Source organism: Trichechus manatus, unplaced genomic scaffold (genome assembly GCF_000243295.1).
Source record: "Trichechus manatus latirostris isolate Lorelei unplaced genomic scaffold, TriManLat1.0 scaffold00013, whole genome shotgun sequence".
In the NCBI taxonomy this organism is placed as follows: domain Eukaryota; kingdom Metazoa; phylum Chordata; class Mammalia; order Sirenia; family Trichechidae; genus Trichechus; species Trichechus manatus.
The window spans coordinates 23,121,425-23,139,700 of record NW_004443949.1 but is presented as its reverse complement, the minus strand read 5'-3'; the positions used below and the strand labels follow the sequence as shown (position 1 = coordinate 23,139,700).

Here is an 18,276-nt window from a genome sequence, read left to right as displayed (position 1 = left end):
TCGATTCCGACCCATGGTGACCCCATGTGTGTCAGAAAAGGTCTGTGCTCCAGAGAGTTTTCAAGGCTGTGACTTTTCAGAAGCAGATTGCCAGGCCTTTCTTCCAAGGCGTCTCTGGGTGGGTTCAAACTGCTGACCTTTCAGTTAGTAGTCAAGCACTTACATGTTTGCATCATCCAGGGACTCCAGAAAGAGAAATGTGTAAACAGGGATTTTGAAATAGATTAAAGATAGCAGTGGCAGTGAATATCCTACTTATAACAAAAAATATTAACAGTGCTTCTTCAGAGCATGCTAAGCAAAGCAGAATGAAGAAGCACCACTGACTTTCAACACTTTTCCTTTCTAAGGACCTATCTCACACTGAGAGAAAGGAGGCCCTGCATGATAAGCTCAAGAAGAACCATGGCAGAGACATCTGTCATATATATACCGAAAACGAAAGGGTAAAGACATTTTCAGATTTTAAACAAAAGATCTGTGGTCCTTTTTGACTGACAAGTTCAGGCAACATGAACAAAGATTACTTGATACTTCCTCCGTGTAATCCGCAGACTTAGAAGGTGGAGACTTGGGCCCCCATCACCTCTCCTGAATTGCTTATTTATTCAGTTCAGGAACTCAATGGAAAAGTTATTCTGCATATGGATGTCATACACTGATAGGTTTAATAATCCCAAATCCCATGGTAAAGCCGTGAACTAAAACATGCCCCTACATTTACCCAAGTTCCAAAGCAATGGGCACCAGTTTCTTGAAATCTGACTTGTCATTCAGAAGAGGGCTGCTGCTAACATTTCCAGTAAGTTTTACATGTTCCTCATGAAGAACAACTGCCTCACCTGCAGTGACATCATGTCGGGTCTGTACTGCTTGCGGAAGCTGAGGTCATACATGAGGAACTTCAGCATTTCAAAGGCTTGCTCTTCACTCATGTGCAGAAGCAGGACTCCAGCCACAAAGCTGATCCCCTGGCAGTAACCGACTTCTTTGTCCAGCAAAGAATAGGCTTTCAGGAGGTTAAAGAGCGACAGCTGTCCTGCTCCGAGTTGTACTGAAAAGTAAGGGTGAGTAGGAAATGTTCTCCCTGCAGAGGAAAGGAAAAGAAATATTTTGGAGATACCCTAGTTCCTTGGAGACCAGAGTGAAATTGCAATGCAGTGACCTCCAGGAATAAATAAACACTTTTCAGAAGTTGCTTGGAGTACCCATCTAAGTAACTAAGAGTCTCTCTCTATAGTAGGCCACCACCCACCTGTCAGTGGAGGTTTATGTGTTGCTATGATGCTGAACGGGTTTCAGCGGAGCTTCCAGACTAAGATGGATTAAGAAAGGACTGGCTATCTACTTCTGAAAATCAGCCCATGAAAACACTATAGATCACAACTGTCTGCTCTGCAACCAATCATAGGGATGGCACAAGACTGGGCAGTGTTTTGTTCCATTGTGCATGGGGGTCGCCATGAATTGGGGGCTGACTGCATAGCGGCTAACAACAGCAACTCTATAGCAAGTTGCGGAGCAGTGAATTACTATGATAATGACCCTTCTAGCCATGGTCTTGTAACTCCCACAGAATGATTGGGTGGGACTATGCAAATAAGGTACCTGTGGCCCACCAAGGGGATTAGACAGCTTTGCTAAGCAAATAAGGTACATGTAACCCCTGTGGGGGTGGGACCATGCCATCCACTAAGCTTAAAAAGAGCCAATCAAGAAGTTGGTGGGAGGACCACAGTACCATCAAGAGGAAAAGCTGGGAACAGAGCATGTCCTTTGGACCCAGGGTCCCTGTGCTAAGAACCACCCATTCCCAAGAGACAGAAAGAACTGCAACACTGAAGATGGCACAAAATGGCAGCAGCACAGGACCAGCAGGTTAGGCTTGCCAACCCACAGAGCAAGAGAGCTGAGCACCTTTGGGCAGGAGGCTTCCTGGCAGAGTGGGGTGCCTCTGAGCTAAAGAGCTTTGCAACACTTGCCTGAATAGGGCAGAGGCCAGGCCTGAGTCGGGGAAGAGGTCAAGGGCAGGGGCCCAGGCCAAGAGTGAGGGCCCAGGGGCAGCAGCTGAGAAGAAGCTGCCCTAATTGAAGAACTGCATCCTGAGTTGTTCCGGTTACTTCCAAGTTGATCGTGATGCTGAATGGTAACCTGTTACTTCTTTAATAAACCCAATAATCGTGAATATAGTCTGTGAGTTCTGTGTGGCCACTGCAATGAATTATTGAACCTAGCAGAGAAGTAGAGACTGCCATGGGAGGGATGGCTGGTGTCAGAATTGGTAAAACGGTTGGAGAGTGGAGGTATATTTGACCTCCATCTCACAGGAATCAGCCTTGGGCTGAGGTTGATCTTGATTCTTCTCTTTCCCCTTGAAGTTAGAGGAACGACAACCCCACACCACTTTTACATAAGTCCTAAGTCCTACCTGCCAGACTCCCACCCCATCTCCACATAAATGATATGGGAGCACACATTATGCTAAGCAGCGCTGCTTTCTAAACAAAAAAACAAAATTAAAAAAATCCACAAACCAAGGACATATCGAGGAGAGACCTCTGGAAAACATAAAATTTATTCTGCCTATAAATCAGAATTCACTTAAAGACCATCCTCTGACTGAAACCAGAATTCTACGAGGCATCATATTACTTAAAAGGAAATGTATTAGTCCATAAACAGATTTGTTTCTGCTTTTCTTGTACTTTAACACTGGAGAGACTTTGAGGGAGCCCTGGTGGCACAGCGGTTAAAGCACTTGGCTGCTAACCAAAAGGTCGGCGTTTCGAACCCACCAGCCACTCTGCGGGAGAAAGATGTGGCACTCTGCTTCCATAAAGATTTTACAGCCTTGGAAACACTATGGGGCAGTTCTACTCTGTCCTACAGGGTCACTTATAAGTCGGAATCAACTTGATGGCAGTGGGTTTTGGTTTGGTTTTACGTTCAGTCTGTCTATCCTTCAGGAAATACTTCTTTTCAAAGATTCTTTGCTCTCTGTTTCTTAAAACTACCTCCCTGAGCCATGTTGACACCTTTCCTTTTTTCCAAAATACCCAAAAAGGACAAGGAAAGTAAAGGGTCAAGTTTATTTCAAATAAATTCCCCTCCAAAATTCACCTTTGGGTATAAAAGTACCATGGAGATACTTGAGCTAGCAAACAGTCAATCCCGGATCACTAAAAAGCTGGTACTGAATACTGTAACAAATCCCTCTTCCCCATCCAAGCTGGAAATCACTGGCCTACCACTTCCCCATGCCAAGAAAAGGAAGGGGGATGTTAGCTTTCTTGTGAAATGATTACTCAAGTGAACTGGAACTTGCGAGAATGTCAGATTTTAAAATGATTTTAAAATGTTTCCTACCACATATGCTTGAAAGTGATTTCCCAGCCCACCCCACAGAAAGTGGTAAGATTAATTCTGCTGAGCAAGTAAGAAGATATGAGAAAATAACAAGATCATGCTGAGGAACCAGATGGCTACAAGTAGAGTCAAATAGGCAATTTTTAAAGTTATAATTTTACTTTCGTAGTGAAAAAGTTTTACTAAAGAAAACTTGTAAATACACTGTCTAGCTAAGAAGTTGATTCTAGCTCTACGTTTTTCCAACCAGCCTTTCCCTGTAATTTGATCTCATCATCTTCCTCTGTCATTAGGACATCTGCCTTGACTATCCCTGCCTGCCCCATCCCAATCACCATTTTATATTCACAGAACCACAGGTCTGCTAGGGGCCAGAAAGACTGTCTAGTTCCATGTGCTCATTTAATAGAGGAAGGTACTTTTGCCTAAGACCACAGTTAGTGGCAGAATCAGGACACAGACTCAAGTTTTCAGTTTCTCGGCAAAATACCCTTTTTAATTCTACTGAGTTCAGAGAATATTAACTGAGTTGAGCCCTTTCCAGAGAAAAGCTATTTGCCATCTAAAAATAACAGAAGTAAAAACTAAGTTTTAGCCAGTGATTTTTATATGCCCTAATATGAAGGGACCCCAAATATAAGATGATCCTCTATTTTTCCCAAATGGGCTCAAATAAGGTCTTTGTCCACCTTAAAAGTACCAACTTTTAGGAATATCACTGTCAATGTACAATACGTAATTCAATAATACAGATATCTTAAAATAATAAAATATTTATTATACTGTGCTAATTTATAGAGAAATCAGAGATAATATAATTTTTTAAAATCATATCATTTTTACTTCTCATAAGTTATTTGAAATTCACCATTTAAAAACAAATCACCTTATGATGCTATCACTGGAAATTCTGCCCCAGGTCACAAATCCCTGTTCATATAACATTAGGACAGTTAATTTTTCATTTTTCCTACAGGAACGAATCAATGATCTCCACAACCTAATCACTTATTATATTGTTTTTTAAAATGATATTTAAAGGAGGCCTGTTTTCAGCAGTATCTAATACTTACCACTGTGAGTCCTACGTCCAGGAAAAATCAGCAGAGCTTGGTTGAACTTTTTGGTCCCCCTTTTAACCTATTCTGTTGTTGTTGTTGTTAGCTGCCATCAAATCACCTCCAACTTCGTGACCCCACGCACAACAGAACAAAACACTACCTGGTCCTGCACCATCCCCATGATTGGTTGTAGACTGGACCATTGTAACCGTAGAGTTTTCACTGGCTGATTTTTGGAAGTAGGTCACGAGGACTTTCTACATAGTCCATTTTAGTCTGGAAGCTCCACTAAGATCTGTTCAGCATCATAGCAACTTATTCTATTAGGATACCTATGAAGGCTTTCAAAACCAGCATTGATTAAGATAATAAATAATGTTGATTCCACACACAAGAAATCAGTTGTTAAAAATACAGAAGCTTTGATTAGCCCATAATATGGCCTTATAATGATTTAAATTCAAAATAATTCCTTTTTCAGCAGGAAAATTTGGGAGTGAAAAATTTAACACCTAGGCATTTATGGTATCTTCAGTCAGAGATAAGCCCAACTTGCCCTCAGGAAGGGAAAAGGTCAGAAGCTCCTAATAGGCCAGCATATGATCTTTATCAACCACATGAAAAACTCAACAAAAGGGACCTACTGTTATGTTAGTGAATTATAATCAATAGGGCAAACATACCTAAATCCACAAGGATAGAGTGCTGCTGAGCAGTGAGCTGCTTTAAAAGTTCTTTATATGATATGTCAGGAGGTTGTTGTTTATTAGGCAATCTGTGTCTCAGACGATACTGTAAAGCTAGGAACTGCCAAATTTCTCCTCGTCGACATTTGGGAACTCCTACAATTGAAGAGATAAATAAGCAAGGTCTTGAACTCTAGAATTAAGTTTCTAAACCATAGTTGATGAACTATATAACGCTTGACCATAGGCATCTGCACCATACTGTATGCCACCCTAAGAACACACAGTACAATGTATTGACAGAAGCGTACTTTGACAAGTTTAATTCTGAAGCTGCCAATCTCTTTCCAAAAAACTTCTAGAATAATTAACAGTGATAATAATGACAATATTAACAACATCGGCTAACATTTACTGAGCACTGCTATGAACTGAGTTGCGTCCCCCTAATAGTTACGTTGCAGTATTAACCCTCGTACCTGTGACTATGACCCTGTTTGGAAACAGGGGTTTTCTTTTGGCATGTTAATAAGGTCATACCAGACTTGGGTGGGTCCTAAACCTAATCCTTTCTGAGTCGTATCTTATAAAAAGAGCAGAACAGACACAGACACACACAGGGGTAAGACACATGCCATGTGAAGAACCTTCTACAAGCCAAGGAACACCTGGGGCTACCAACAAGGAAACACCCTCCCCTAGAGCCGATGCCCTGATTTAGACTTCTAGCCTCCAAAACTGTGAGACAATAAATTCCTGTTCTTTAAAGCCACCCATTTGGGGTATTTTTTGTTATGGTAGCACAAGCAACTAAGTCAAGCACATAACGCAACATTTATTGAGGGTACCAAGGAACTGAGCATTGTACGTATGCTCAGACAACAACCTTATGAGTAGGTAATTGCTATTATCCTCACTTTACAGATGGTGAAGTTGAGGCGTAAAAAGTTAAGTAACGTGCCCATGTTCACATAGTCAGTAAGTATTTAGGATTAGAAGTCAGGCAGTCTGGTTCCAAAAACCAAACTCTGAAATCCCCAGATGTATTACTGTCTATTTTTACCTTTTATTTGGCTTGAAGTTAGTAACAAATGTTAGTTTTCTTATTATATTTTTTAAATATTTGTAATCAAGTAACTTATAAAAACAGAATTAACTAGCATTCCTACTTGTTAAAGAATGGAATAAAAATAATACAAAATGAAGGTAAAACTGGAGTGCTATAGAACATCATTCTGCCTTTGAAAGGAAATTACTTAGCATATATAAGCAGACCTTAACTCAATTAAGCCTGAAAACCAAAGGGTATTATAAGCAGTTCACAGTATGTTAAAACCATGACTTTTATTCCAAGGGACATGAAGTAAGCACTGGGAGGGACAGAATTCAATTCTGTACAGTGCAGGCAGTTTTATTTCACTTGCTACATGTTTTCAGTTCAAATAGACTGGATCTGTTATAGGTTCCTGAACTCCAGCTGGATGAAGCAAGTACAGTTTAATAGAAGTAATCTCTTTGAACAGCAATGCCACAGTCCTCATAAACTGGAAGTATTATTGTTTAAAAGGTAAAACTGAGCCTCCCTGACACGACTGAGGAGACCCTCCATAATATAGCTCTAAATTATTTTTTGGAATCACATTACCTGCTGCCATACAGCAGAAGCGGAAGGTTTTCTCATAGCTCCAGGTTCTTGCTCCTACTGTTGCCTTAATGGAATTCCAAACTCCTCATTTGGTTGCCTACTATATTTCTATTCATCTTTATGGGTAAGCTCAAAAGTCTCTTCTGTTGAAGCTCTCCCTAACATCTCGAGAAGGAGTAGTCACTCCCTTTTCACCTACCATTTGATTTTTACTGCAACATTCCCACACTGGATTACCATTAGCTCTCCACCGTATGTTTGTCTCTCTCCCCACTTGGATGGTGAGCTCCTTAAGAGTTCCTGTTGTTAGGTGCCGTCCAGTCGATTTTCGACTCATAGCAACCCTATGTGACAGAGTAGAACTGCCCCAGAGGGTTTCCTAGGCTGTAATCTTTATGGCAGCAGATCACCAGGTCTTTTCTCCCACAGAGATGCTGGTGGGTTGGAACCGAAGATCTTTTGGTTAGCAGCCAAGTGTTTAACCATTGCACCACCAGGCCTCCTTACTTGAGAGTAATAAGCATGTATTTTCATGCCTGCATGATGAAATCCAAGGACAGACCTTGGTACTCAAACAATTGTTGAATGAATGAATGACAGTACATAAAATGACCACTTACAGGGTAACTTTCCTTAGCACATTAAGAGAACCACAGATAACACGAATGGTCTGTTTTATTATCCATCCAATAACAGTTTTATAAAAAGCTAATTCACTGTACTTAAGTATTTACTGAGCATCGAGTATGTACCGGAGTACAGAGCATGGCTCTGAGGATACCTCATCACAGAGAGATGAATACAGCATCTCCATTCTCAGGAAAATTAGTCTCATTTGTGTATTCATTCATTCAGTAAAGAATGTGTGCAAGATGCTGTCTTAGGTGTTAGGTGTGCAGTGGTGGGTTGACAAAAACATTAAATGAACATATACATAAATACAAAATTACAAAATACAATAAATCCAAAAACCATTGCTGTTGACAAATTATGGTAAGTATTATTAAAAGGAAAAACACATAAGAAAGAATAACAAAATGAAACTAATTTAGTTTGGTGAGTAGCTGTTGTGGATTGAACTGCATCCCCCCAAAAAATATGCTGAAGTTCTAACCTGTGTACTGTAAAATGTGATCCTGTTTGGAAACAGGTTTTGTTTTGTTATGTTAATGTCGTCATCCTGGAGAAGAGTGGTCTTATAAAGGGGACAGCAGGCACAGAGAGACATACGCACAGGGAAAAGATGTCATGTGAAGATGGAGGTAGATCTACAAGCCCAGGGATGCCAAGGATTGCTGATAGCCACTAGAAGCTGAAAGAGACAAAGTGGGACTCTCCCCTAGAGCCATTCCCTGAATTCAGACTTGTGGCTTCCAGAACTGTGAGAAAATAAATTTCTGTTCTTTAAGGCCATCTACCTGGTAGTATTTTGTTCTGGCAGCCCTAGGAAATAAGACAGCAGCACTCTGAGGAAATGATATTTGAGCTGAAACCTGAGGGATAATAGGGTTAACCAGGCTAGGAGTGTGGGCAGCAACTGTTTTAGGAAGAGGAATATATGAAGACCCTGAGAGGGATGGAGGAAAGGAAAGAGAAAAGTGAAGCAAGAAGAAGATAGAATAGAAAGAAAGGTGGGAAATGGGGAGAAGGGAGACAGGTAGAAGGAAGGAATGTAGGAAGGGCTGGACACCCTAGGACATTCTAGGATCCAAAGTAGTTCAGTGTCTCTGAAGCACATGATGGAAGGTTTGTGGTTGTTAGGTGCTGTCCAGTCAATTCTGACTCATAGTGACTCTCTGTGACGGAGTAGCACTGCCCCATAGGGTTTTCTAGGCTGTCATCTTTAGGGGAGCAGATTGCCAGGTTTTTCTCACATGGAGTTGCCGGATGGGTTCAACTGCCAACCTTTCAGTTAGCAGCCGAGCACTTAACTGTTGTGCCACCAGGGCTCCAATGCAAGATAGTGAGGGGAAAAAATAAGATCAGAGAGGTAGATAAAGGAGAGATTATAGAGGGCCTTGTGCACAGTACTAAGTGTAGACTGTATTCTATAAGAAACGGGAAGATAAATACTCCTAAAACATCTTTAAAAGTCACCCCAAAGAATGGTGTGATCTGCATCTCACACACATTCCATTAATCATTATTTTGTCTCCTAAATAATGTATTCAGTGAAATCTTAAGGACTTCCAAAACTTCAAGGAAAAACAGTAACCTATTAGACATGTAAATGTAGCATTGTATAAAATCAATCTTAACTTATTCTAAAATTAGTCTAAATCTAACTATGCAACAGTTTCACACGTTTTCATAGGCTTTTAAAATAAGATTCATTAGCAGATTTCTTTCAGTATTTTAGGATTTTTATTTAACACCCAGTTTATGAAAGTCACGGAGATTCTTGTACTAACATCTTTGAGTCGCAGAAATTGCCTCTAAAATATTCATATATTAGTTTTAATTTTAAATTTAAAATGTTTAAATATGAGGAAGTTTATATGGCATGCCCATTGCCATCGAGTCGATTCTGACTCACAGCAATCCTACAGGTCGAGTGTAGAACTGTCCCATACGGTTTCCAAGGAGCAGCTGGTGGATTCGAACTGCCGACCTTTTGGTTAGCAGCCACTGTACCACCAGGGCTCCTTATATGGCATAGCAGCAATGAAATAACAAATGCAATATAATGGCTAAATAAAAGCAATTCCTCCAAAATGAGTTGGTGGAAGGGAAAATGATTAATAAGAATATAAATCTGTATACATAAATACATATATGTAGGTGAATATCCACATACACATAAATATATACATATATAAATAAATGCTTCTGACAAAATGATGGAAATGGGTGAAATTTTTTACTCTGCATTATTTTTATGGCAGTAATCAAAGATTTGTACCAATCCACACACTCCTTCCTTAGCAAACAACAACACATAGCTGAAAGCAGCTGCTTGAAATCGGAAGGAGAATCTGTAGAAATGGTGTCAGCTACCTTCTTGCGGGTGGTATCTCTATTAACACCATTTTCTTACCAATCAAGTCACTGCTGCAGACAGAAACAAGTTACTTTCTTCTGTTATATAGGTAAAGCACAAAGACAAAATTATGCCCAGGCTGCACAAATCAAAAACCTGAGACTTTTCTCAAAAAAAAAAAAAGACTATTGAGACAATCTAGAATACCTTCTTTAAGAGAAGTATGAATATCTTCCATATCACATCTGATTTTAGCTCTGCAGTTTAACAACTTCTTATCCCAGGTTATTAAGACCTCCTTCTGGCATACACCAACTTCTTCATAGTCTAATTTAACTTTTCTGGACTGGAGTTCATCTCTGCTTGCTAAGAAAAAATAAGAGAATTTATATAAGGCCACTGTGCTTTTAAAACTGTATTTTTTAACATTTTTATATTTATAAAACCATACCAAATGACTTTTAGGAATCAACTGCTAAGATTATTCAGTAAAAAAAAAGCTTATTAAAAAAGAGAAATAGAGAGGATATATGAAAGGGTTTCAAACTTTGTTGTCATTGCATGTAAGAAAATATCAGTAGAATTTCTAAGGAGTTTTCCTCTGTATCTTACAGATAGTACTCTGCTAACCATAAAAACCAAACCATGGTTTTGCTATGCTGTGAATTCAAGTTTTTGACAAATGTGATAGACAGCCTCAGAAATTACACCCTGCAAAACCTTAAACATCATTAGAATGTTAATATTTTATATGTGACTACCTGAGAAAAGAATGCCTCGTGTAAAAACTTGACTTGAAAAATATTTGACCCCAATAACCTGATACTTTTTTATAACTATTTCCAGAGTTATCAACACTGCCCTAACAACACTAGATACATGTTTTTGTGCTCCTTTTTAATAATCTTAAAGAGAAAAATTCATTTCACTAAAGTTAATGCTATTTCCATCTTTTAAATAATACATAATTCTCTCATTTGATGGCCTAAAACATAGGCCCAAAGCTTATTAAAAGAAATGCTTACAGTGGTACAAATGGTTAACATGCTTGGCTGCTAAGTGAAAGTTTGAAGTCCACCCAGAAGCACCTTGGAAAAAAGGTCTGGTGATCTATGTCCTCAAAATCAGCCATGGAAACCCTATGGAACACAGTTCTACCCTGACACACATGGGGTCACCATGAATCAGAATCAACTCAACGATGGCAACTCGTTTTTTATCCTGATTTGGTTTTTATTTTGAATAACTGATTCCAAAAGGGAGAAGAAACTATAAACACGTATGTTTTTTTCTCTTTCATTCGGATCCCATTGGACAGGAGTCTTTCAGAGTTGTCTGTATTACACAAGTCCTTGCTGCTTGACCGCCTTACCTTCTGCAAAACAAATCTTTGTCATGCATCCAAAAGTCCTCGACAGCACAAAAACAATGGCAGAAAAAATGTTACTCTTTATTTAGTGTGTTAGAAACCATTTCAAAATAATAAAAAAATAACAGAGAAGTAAAAATCCTACTTAAAAATCCAGACATAATCAAAAGATAAATCGCACTACAAAAAATATCCTTCCTGGATACCACTAGATGGCGGCCTAACACAGTTTAGCTTTTTGCTTCTCGGGCTTTGCTTTGTATTTCTCTGTAATAACCAAACAATTTTGGAAAAAGAACAGGTTTATTAAAGCTAATAATAAATACAGTCCTGTTCTAGCTTTGCTAATGATTTCCTTCACTATGGACACAGTATAGTATTTCTTCAGGTTTTTTTTTTCTCTCTTCAACTTTCTCCAAATCATTATTCATTAAAAAAAATAATAAGTGCCAGTCACAAATTCTGAGGATATAATGGTGAGTTAATACCTGTCCTCAACTGGTTAATTAGGAAGAATAAAGTGATCTATTCATTGGCTAGAATCTTAATGGGTTAAACTATTTTTTTTCTTTTTTATGTAAGTACAGCAATAAATACAGAGCTGATAAAGGTTTCTGAGAATATATTCTAAATGTCACCTCCTCTCTTATCCTGTCAAATTATGTAGTATAAACATTCACAGAATACACAGATCGTCATTTGTATCAAAACATTCCATTTCCTTCTATTAACATGCATAGTTGGGAAGTTCTGTGGCATAATGAGAAAAACCCAAGAATCATGATAAATAAACCTGAGTTTTAGTACTTGTTCTGCTAATATTTCATTGTTTGATCTTAGGTAATTCTTTAGCCTCCCCAAGCTAGTCACTAACTCAGCTATAGAATAAAAGATTAGCTAAATAATCTCTAAGGTCATTTGAAGTCTATGATTCTGAAATTACCCTTTGATATTACATAATATTCTAATTGTACATACTTCCAACTGTTCATGAAATATAATTTCATGCTTTAAATTTTTTAAGAAAATGACCATCTTTTTCTCAATCCCTTCCTCTGTTTATGAGTTAGTTCAAGATATAACCAATTGCTTAAATATATGAATTCAATTCCTCTCAAAATCTATGAACACTAGAGTGAGCATGCCATACATCACGTGGAACTTTTAAAATCTATGCCAATAACCATTAATTACATTTGGCATAATTTTAAAGAAGGTGTATTTATTTCCTAGGAATATTGAAAATCTTATGTACTTCCATTCTACCAAGAAAATAACAATAAAAAATAAATTGTGCCCTTGCAAATTAATATAGGAAAAATACATATTAGAGAAATCAAAAATAGAATTGAATATAACGGGTGTAGTAAAAGGTATCTTAAGAGAGATAAACACAGAAATGTGAATACCTGTTCTAAAAAAGCTATTCTGAAGACAACACAAAAAAAGCAAGTCCAAAGAAAACATACGTTGTATATTTGTCAATAATCTTAAAGATCAGAGGGCCCATTTGAGTTAAATCTTTCACTTTACAGATGTAAAGAAACGAGATAATTTAAGGTTAAATGACTTGCCCAAGTTGATGGTGTTTATACATTTTTTAGAGATCGGTACTGTCTGGGCATCTCCCTGAGTGTGGTTTTATCAGTACCGGGTAATTACATCATTCTTTCAAAGTCTGAAAAACACATTCTAGAGTATTTGGTATTTACAAATTTAGCAATAACATACCACAAATAGCACAATAATTATTAAAAATTATTCAGTTATAAATTTAATGATTTGGATGTAATACTGACTTTTAGAAACAGACAATTTAGAAAGCAGTAACAAAAAATAGCAACTCTGATTTGATAACAGAAAATTTGATATTTGCATTGGGTCTATGAAAGAATAATTTTGAAATAGGCATATTTCTCCTATTATGAATTTAATTAGCATACAAATTGAGAACCAGATTTAAAATTGAGGATTATATTTTAAAAAGACAATTTGCCTTTTCATATTTGAGGTTTTTAAAAAAATGCACAATATTAAATATCAAATACATTGATTCCATATTATCTATATTCTATTAATCCAAATACATTCTAACAGCTTCTAATGTTTTAAATCTATAAAAGAAAAATGCAAATATCTCAAGCTGACCTTTCCCATGTCTTAACCACTGCACAAAATGTAAATAAACAATTATAATCAGTAGATATGCTAATCAAAAGTATGTATAGAGTCAGAGAGTGAGTGTATGTGTGTTGGTGGTGGGGTAGGTTTAAGTTTAACCTAAACCCTTAAATTATAGCATTGTACCATTTAGCCCTATTTGAATGGCTAACCTTCAAGCTTCTGGTTTTCCTTCTCCATTCGAAGCAGCAAGATTTGTTGGTGTATAGCTTTTCTCCACAGACTCCTTAGTTCTTCTGATTTGTTTCTTTCTTCAACCTTTTCTGGGTCATTATCACCAGTCAAGAATATAACAAGTGGTTCCTCCTCCATGGTTGGAGCAAGAGGGGACAGTGGCAGCAGCTCATTCCTATCCAGTCCATCTTCAGAGAAGAAAACAGTGAGAGGCATTCTTTAGCAGTAACCAAGCCTACAGAAGTTTTCTCTAGAGCTGATGCTCTCTTATCCTATAGTCCACATTGAAAGGTTTTCGCAAAGCTGCTTTCCCAGCAACTGGTAGTCTCTAGGACCACTGACTTGAGTAAATTCAGTAGACTGAATTCCCCTTGCAGATTTCCCTCCCATAGCGAAATGAAAGCATACGTAATTTCACCACTTCTTCTTTTAGGACAAAAAGACCTATTAGACAGACACTTCAAAATTAACTGGCCTTTCCCCAGAGCGTACCACTTCTGCATTTTTCTATGTATGTTCTATGACTGGGCAAAACAAAAAGATTAAGTGGGTAGGTATTAGTTACCTACCTAAGGTCTAAATCTACCATCATAGTCCATCAAGAGAAAAACAGCTGAGCAACGAAAAGTATGTTTTGGTTCAGGACCTCATCCCCTCTGTTCTGTCCTTCTGCAATAACTCTCTTAACTGGTCGCCTGGAGCTCACTGGCTCCCCCATTCCAGGCCATCATCTAGACTGTGGCTGATTATTTTCCTATTAAAAAACGTGATCATATCTCTTAAAACATTTCAATGGTTACTTATATTCCAAAGAACGAACTCCAAACTATTGAAAGTAGAATACAAATTCCTTTACATACTCTGGCCCAAACTTACCTTTCCAGTCTCATGACTCAACTTTCCATTCGGTGTTCCAATCATGATTCTCGAGACTGCAAAGCTCTTTCGATGTGTCTAGGGTTTTGTTATTTTCTCTTTCCGAAACACCCTTTCTCCATAATGAGGTTAAATATCTACCTTTTCTATGAAGTCTTCTCTGACCATTCTAGACAGAGTTAGTTTTATCTTCGGTAATGCCAGTTTTTATCTACTTCTTTTTTCTTTATTAACTGACCCCTGCCCCTACCCTTACTGACTTTCTTAAATATCTTTAGTTGTACTCTGTGGTTCCTTTTCTAGCTTCTTAAGTTGAACGCTTGGTACATTTGATTTTTGGCTTTTTTATTTTTAGATTAATGCATCCAAGACTATGGACTGCCCTCTAAATACCCCTCAATTTTGATATTTTCTTCCTTCTAATTTCTAGGAGTCCAGTTTTCAGTTTCCAAATACATGAATTTTTTTAGTTGTCCTCTAATTCTTGCTTTCTTTTTTTTTTTTTAAGCACTGTAGTCAGAGAATACAATATAAATAATCATGGTCGCCTAGAATTTACTAAAAAATCTTTGTGGCCAAATATATGACAGATTTTTGTGAATGTTCCATGTGTACTAAAAATGAATGAATCTTCTCTATGACGGAAAGATTCTGTATAATTATTAGATCAAGCTTGTTAATTGTTTTACTCAAATATTATCTATATTTGATTTCTCTATATTTAACTTTCTGAGAAGAATAGCTTAAAAGCTCCCACTACTGCTATTGATTTATTTACTTCTCCCCAAAATTCTGTTATTTTCTAGCCTCACAGTTGTATAAAATTATGTGTGATCTCATGAATGTTTCATCTTTTTGTTTATTGTAACATTTACTTTGCCTCTTTTGATGTTTTTGATTTAACTTCTAGTAGATCTAATATTCAAAAGGAGCTGCCCCTGGTCTCTTTTTGCTTAGATTTGCCTAGCATATCCTTATCCATCTCTTTATTGTTCAACATTTTTATGTCACTTTATATGTCTCTCATAAAAGAGTATGATGCTGTTCTAATGATAAAAAGATCTCTGACTTCTTCCCTGTCACTATCATAGCTCCCTATGCACTGTGGAGTAGGCCCGAAAACAGGGTTTGGAAACATGCTCACTCATTCATTCTTTTTTTCATTCAATAAACATTTATTGAATGTCTTTTGTGTTTCAATGATACCTGAGAAGTTATGCACTATGTCAGACATAGAAAGTGAAGTTATATCTTCATTACAATCACTTAAACTCTCTCAGATATCAAGCATTTGTGTTCCATTCCCTAAGTTATGATACTCGTAGAGAACAATTCTTTAGTGAGTACCACACAGACCTTGCTGCTGCATTGCTGAGGGAGATTTGTTCATGGGAGAAGCAACCCTGAGAAAAATGCGCTGCCGCCAGGAGATTCGTCGAGGAGTGACAGGGGTTCCTCCAGCGCTTAGGGACTCATTGCTGCAGGTCGATGAGGTCCTTTTTCTCCCTTCTCCATCACTGTAGAAAACAAATAAATATATAACTTGTAAGGAGAACCGCATACGACGTTGCTCTACAACGAAACAAAAGCACATGCCATTCCCAAGTTCTGCCACAGTCAAGCACGAGCCACAGGCAGCACGGAGCAGTGCATCACCAGGTACCTCCCCTTGCCCGGGTCACCACAGCCTGGGGAAATGCCACCCAGGCTGCAGCCCAACCCAGAGAAGCTCAGCTGTTTCTACTCTTTCCATAGTAGCCAACCATTCTGTGTTCTAATCTGAGGAATGTAAGTACTTGTAGAAGGAGCAAAGGTTGCTCACCAGATGACTAAGACAGTTGCTTAAGTAATAAACTTGTGCTCTGCTAAATAACTAAAATTAGTAGTTTATTCTAACCAATGTGAATATCCCAGAAAAGGCTCATAAACAAGCTTTTCTTACAGCACTTATAGAATAGGCTGACAAACATAGCTGCTAATTGCCTGGGACTGTGAAGATCTGTCTCCAAACTGTTAGCTGCCAATAGCTGGACCACTGAAGAAAGTAATCTGAATAAAGACAGAACAGTTGATCTTGGGATTATTGTTAAGTGATTTATAAAGGGAAAAATGTCATGGTAAATTAAGACTGGACGGGTGAAGTTAAAAAATATTAAGTAGCATTCTATACAGCTGGACTATGCCAGTGTGCACTGTGACTCTCCAAGAGGAACTTCCCTATTTATTTGGCCCCAGGATCACTGCCTTAAAGTTTTCGAGGGGTAGGGGTGCCATATCTTGCTAGATCAGTGTTCTGTGAAACTCACACGAAGAAATGCTGGTCTGCTCTATGTATTTCATTTCAAAACAAAGAATACTCTAAATTATGCTCAGCCTAACCGCAACAAAAGGTCATCATGTTCCAAAGTTACTTTTAAGGTCAACTGTGCCATGAGTCAGAACTGACTAGTGAGCACCTGGAAGAACATACAATAATTTTTGCTGTTAGTGGTGGGAATATGTTACTTTTTGAAGATTCAAAGCCTCTGAGCTTTCTTGAGAGAATTATGAGGATACCGAGATTTACAGGTGGTGGTACCAAGAAGAGAAGGTATTGGACTTTTGATGGAGTCAAGAAGTTTAACACTCAGGTCAGAAATGAAACTCAGCTAGAAGAGACATAACCCTCCTCAGATTATCCGACTAGACAACAGAAGTACAGAGGCACTTGGTAGTGAGGAGAGCAATTAAAGAACTACTTGTCATAATTTTATTTACTTTATGTATCCATACTCACAGTTATCAGGTAATTCAGCTATTTCCAATCTTCATCTATATTCCTTAAATATTACTTCTGGATTAGCTAAATTAAGTTTAAGAAAAAGACACAGCCCTGAGCTGCTACGTGGACAGCAAATGTCATTACGTTACTTCAGGAAGTAGCTTGTACATACATCTCAATATAGTCAAATCCCCTTTGTAACGTATCCTAGATAAAATTACAACCCTAATAATGTGTCGATCATTCAAAACTCTTGCAATACTGAATAAATACACTCATCTTTACTTCCTCTTTTGAAACACTCATTCAAGTATGTCTCTTTTAGGAACTGTGATTCAAATGTTCTCTGTATGATAGTCCTGTCCTGATAAACATGCTTGTAATATTAGTCTGTATCTTCAGTTTTGTAATACTATCTCATTGGCAGCTATTTGCTAAATACTCAGTCCACAGGCATTATCCCCAGCTCCTAGTGTAATAATTGGCAAGTAGTAAGCACCAACAAATATCCACTGAAAAAATATTTCTATAAACATTTTGTAAAACTACATGAAGTATTAACTCAGGTTAAGTAAAATGAACAAATATATACATACATATACTGGCTAGTCTGACATGCCAGGAATAAAACCCTTTTTGGTAGTCCTGACTTTTAAGTCCTTCTGGCAGAAAGTTCCAATAGCTCTGTTTCCCAAAAGTACACACTGGGCTGTTGAAAGCACTGGTAGGGTACTGACGATGATAATATTGTTAATAAATAAGGCATCTTTTTTTCAAGTAGGTGTTGTTCCTTCCCTCTATAAGGGCATCTAATTCATAATTAAAGCTCTGAAAGGTAAATGAAATAGGTATGTAAACGTACCTATTTCAATGCCTCACAGGGTAAGTCTTCAACAAATATTAGCTTCTCTTGACATTTTAAATCTCTAACACAAAAACCAAACCAAAGAATTTTAAAACTTTTGTATTTTAATGCTGAAATTAAAACATCTTTTAAAAATCACCTTCCAATTCACTGTTAATGACGTATCAAGTGTCTGGAAAGTACTAAAACCGAAAAGTACTCATTTTCATTCTAATTACTGCCTATACAATATAAGGTTTTGGGAAATATGTTATAGAACAGGTGCATAAAGCACCCTTATGTTGGTCCACTATTAAATATTTGAAATTTTCA

At 37.7% G+C, this 18,276-nt stretch overlaps 1 protein-coding gene across 2 annotated transcripts in view; it reads right to left on the bottom strand.

Moving 5' to 3' along the window:
* The window catches only part of TBC1D4 (TBC1 domain family member 4), a 228,868-nt gene that overhangs the window by 13,728 nt on the left and 196,864 nt on the right, over nucleotides 1–18,276 (bottom strand). For both annotated transcript variants that reach the window (XM_004371420.2, XM_004371418.2), the window contains 5 exons: nucleotides 15,695–15,855; nucleotides 13,441–13,650; nucleotides 9,946–10,104; nucleotides 5,111–5,269; nucleotides 843–1,087 (listed from right to left, as the gene is read on the bottom strand). In XM_004371420.2, the coding sequence (XP_004371477.1) occupies nucleotides 843–1,087; nucleotides 5,111–5,269; nucleotides 9,946–10,104; nucleotides 13,441–13,650; nucleotides 15,695–15,855 (934 nt within the window). The remainder of the gene's footprint in view (nucleotides 1–842; nucleotides 1,088–5,110; nucleotides 5,270–9,945; nucleotides 10,105–13,440; nucleotides 13,651–15,694; nucleotides 15,856–18,276) is intronic.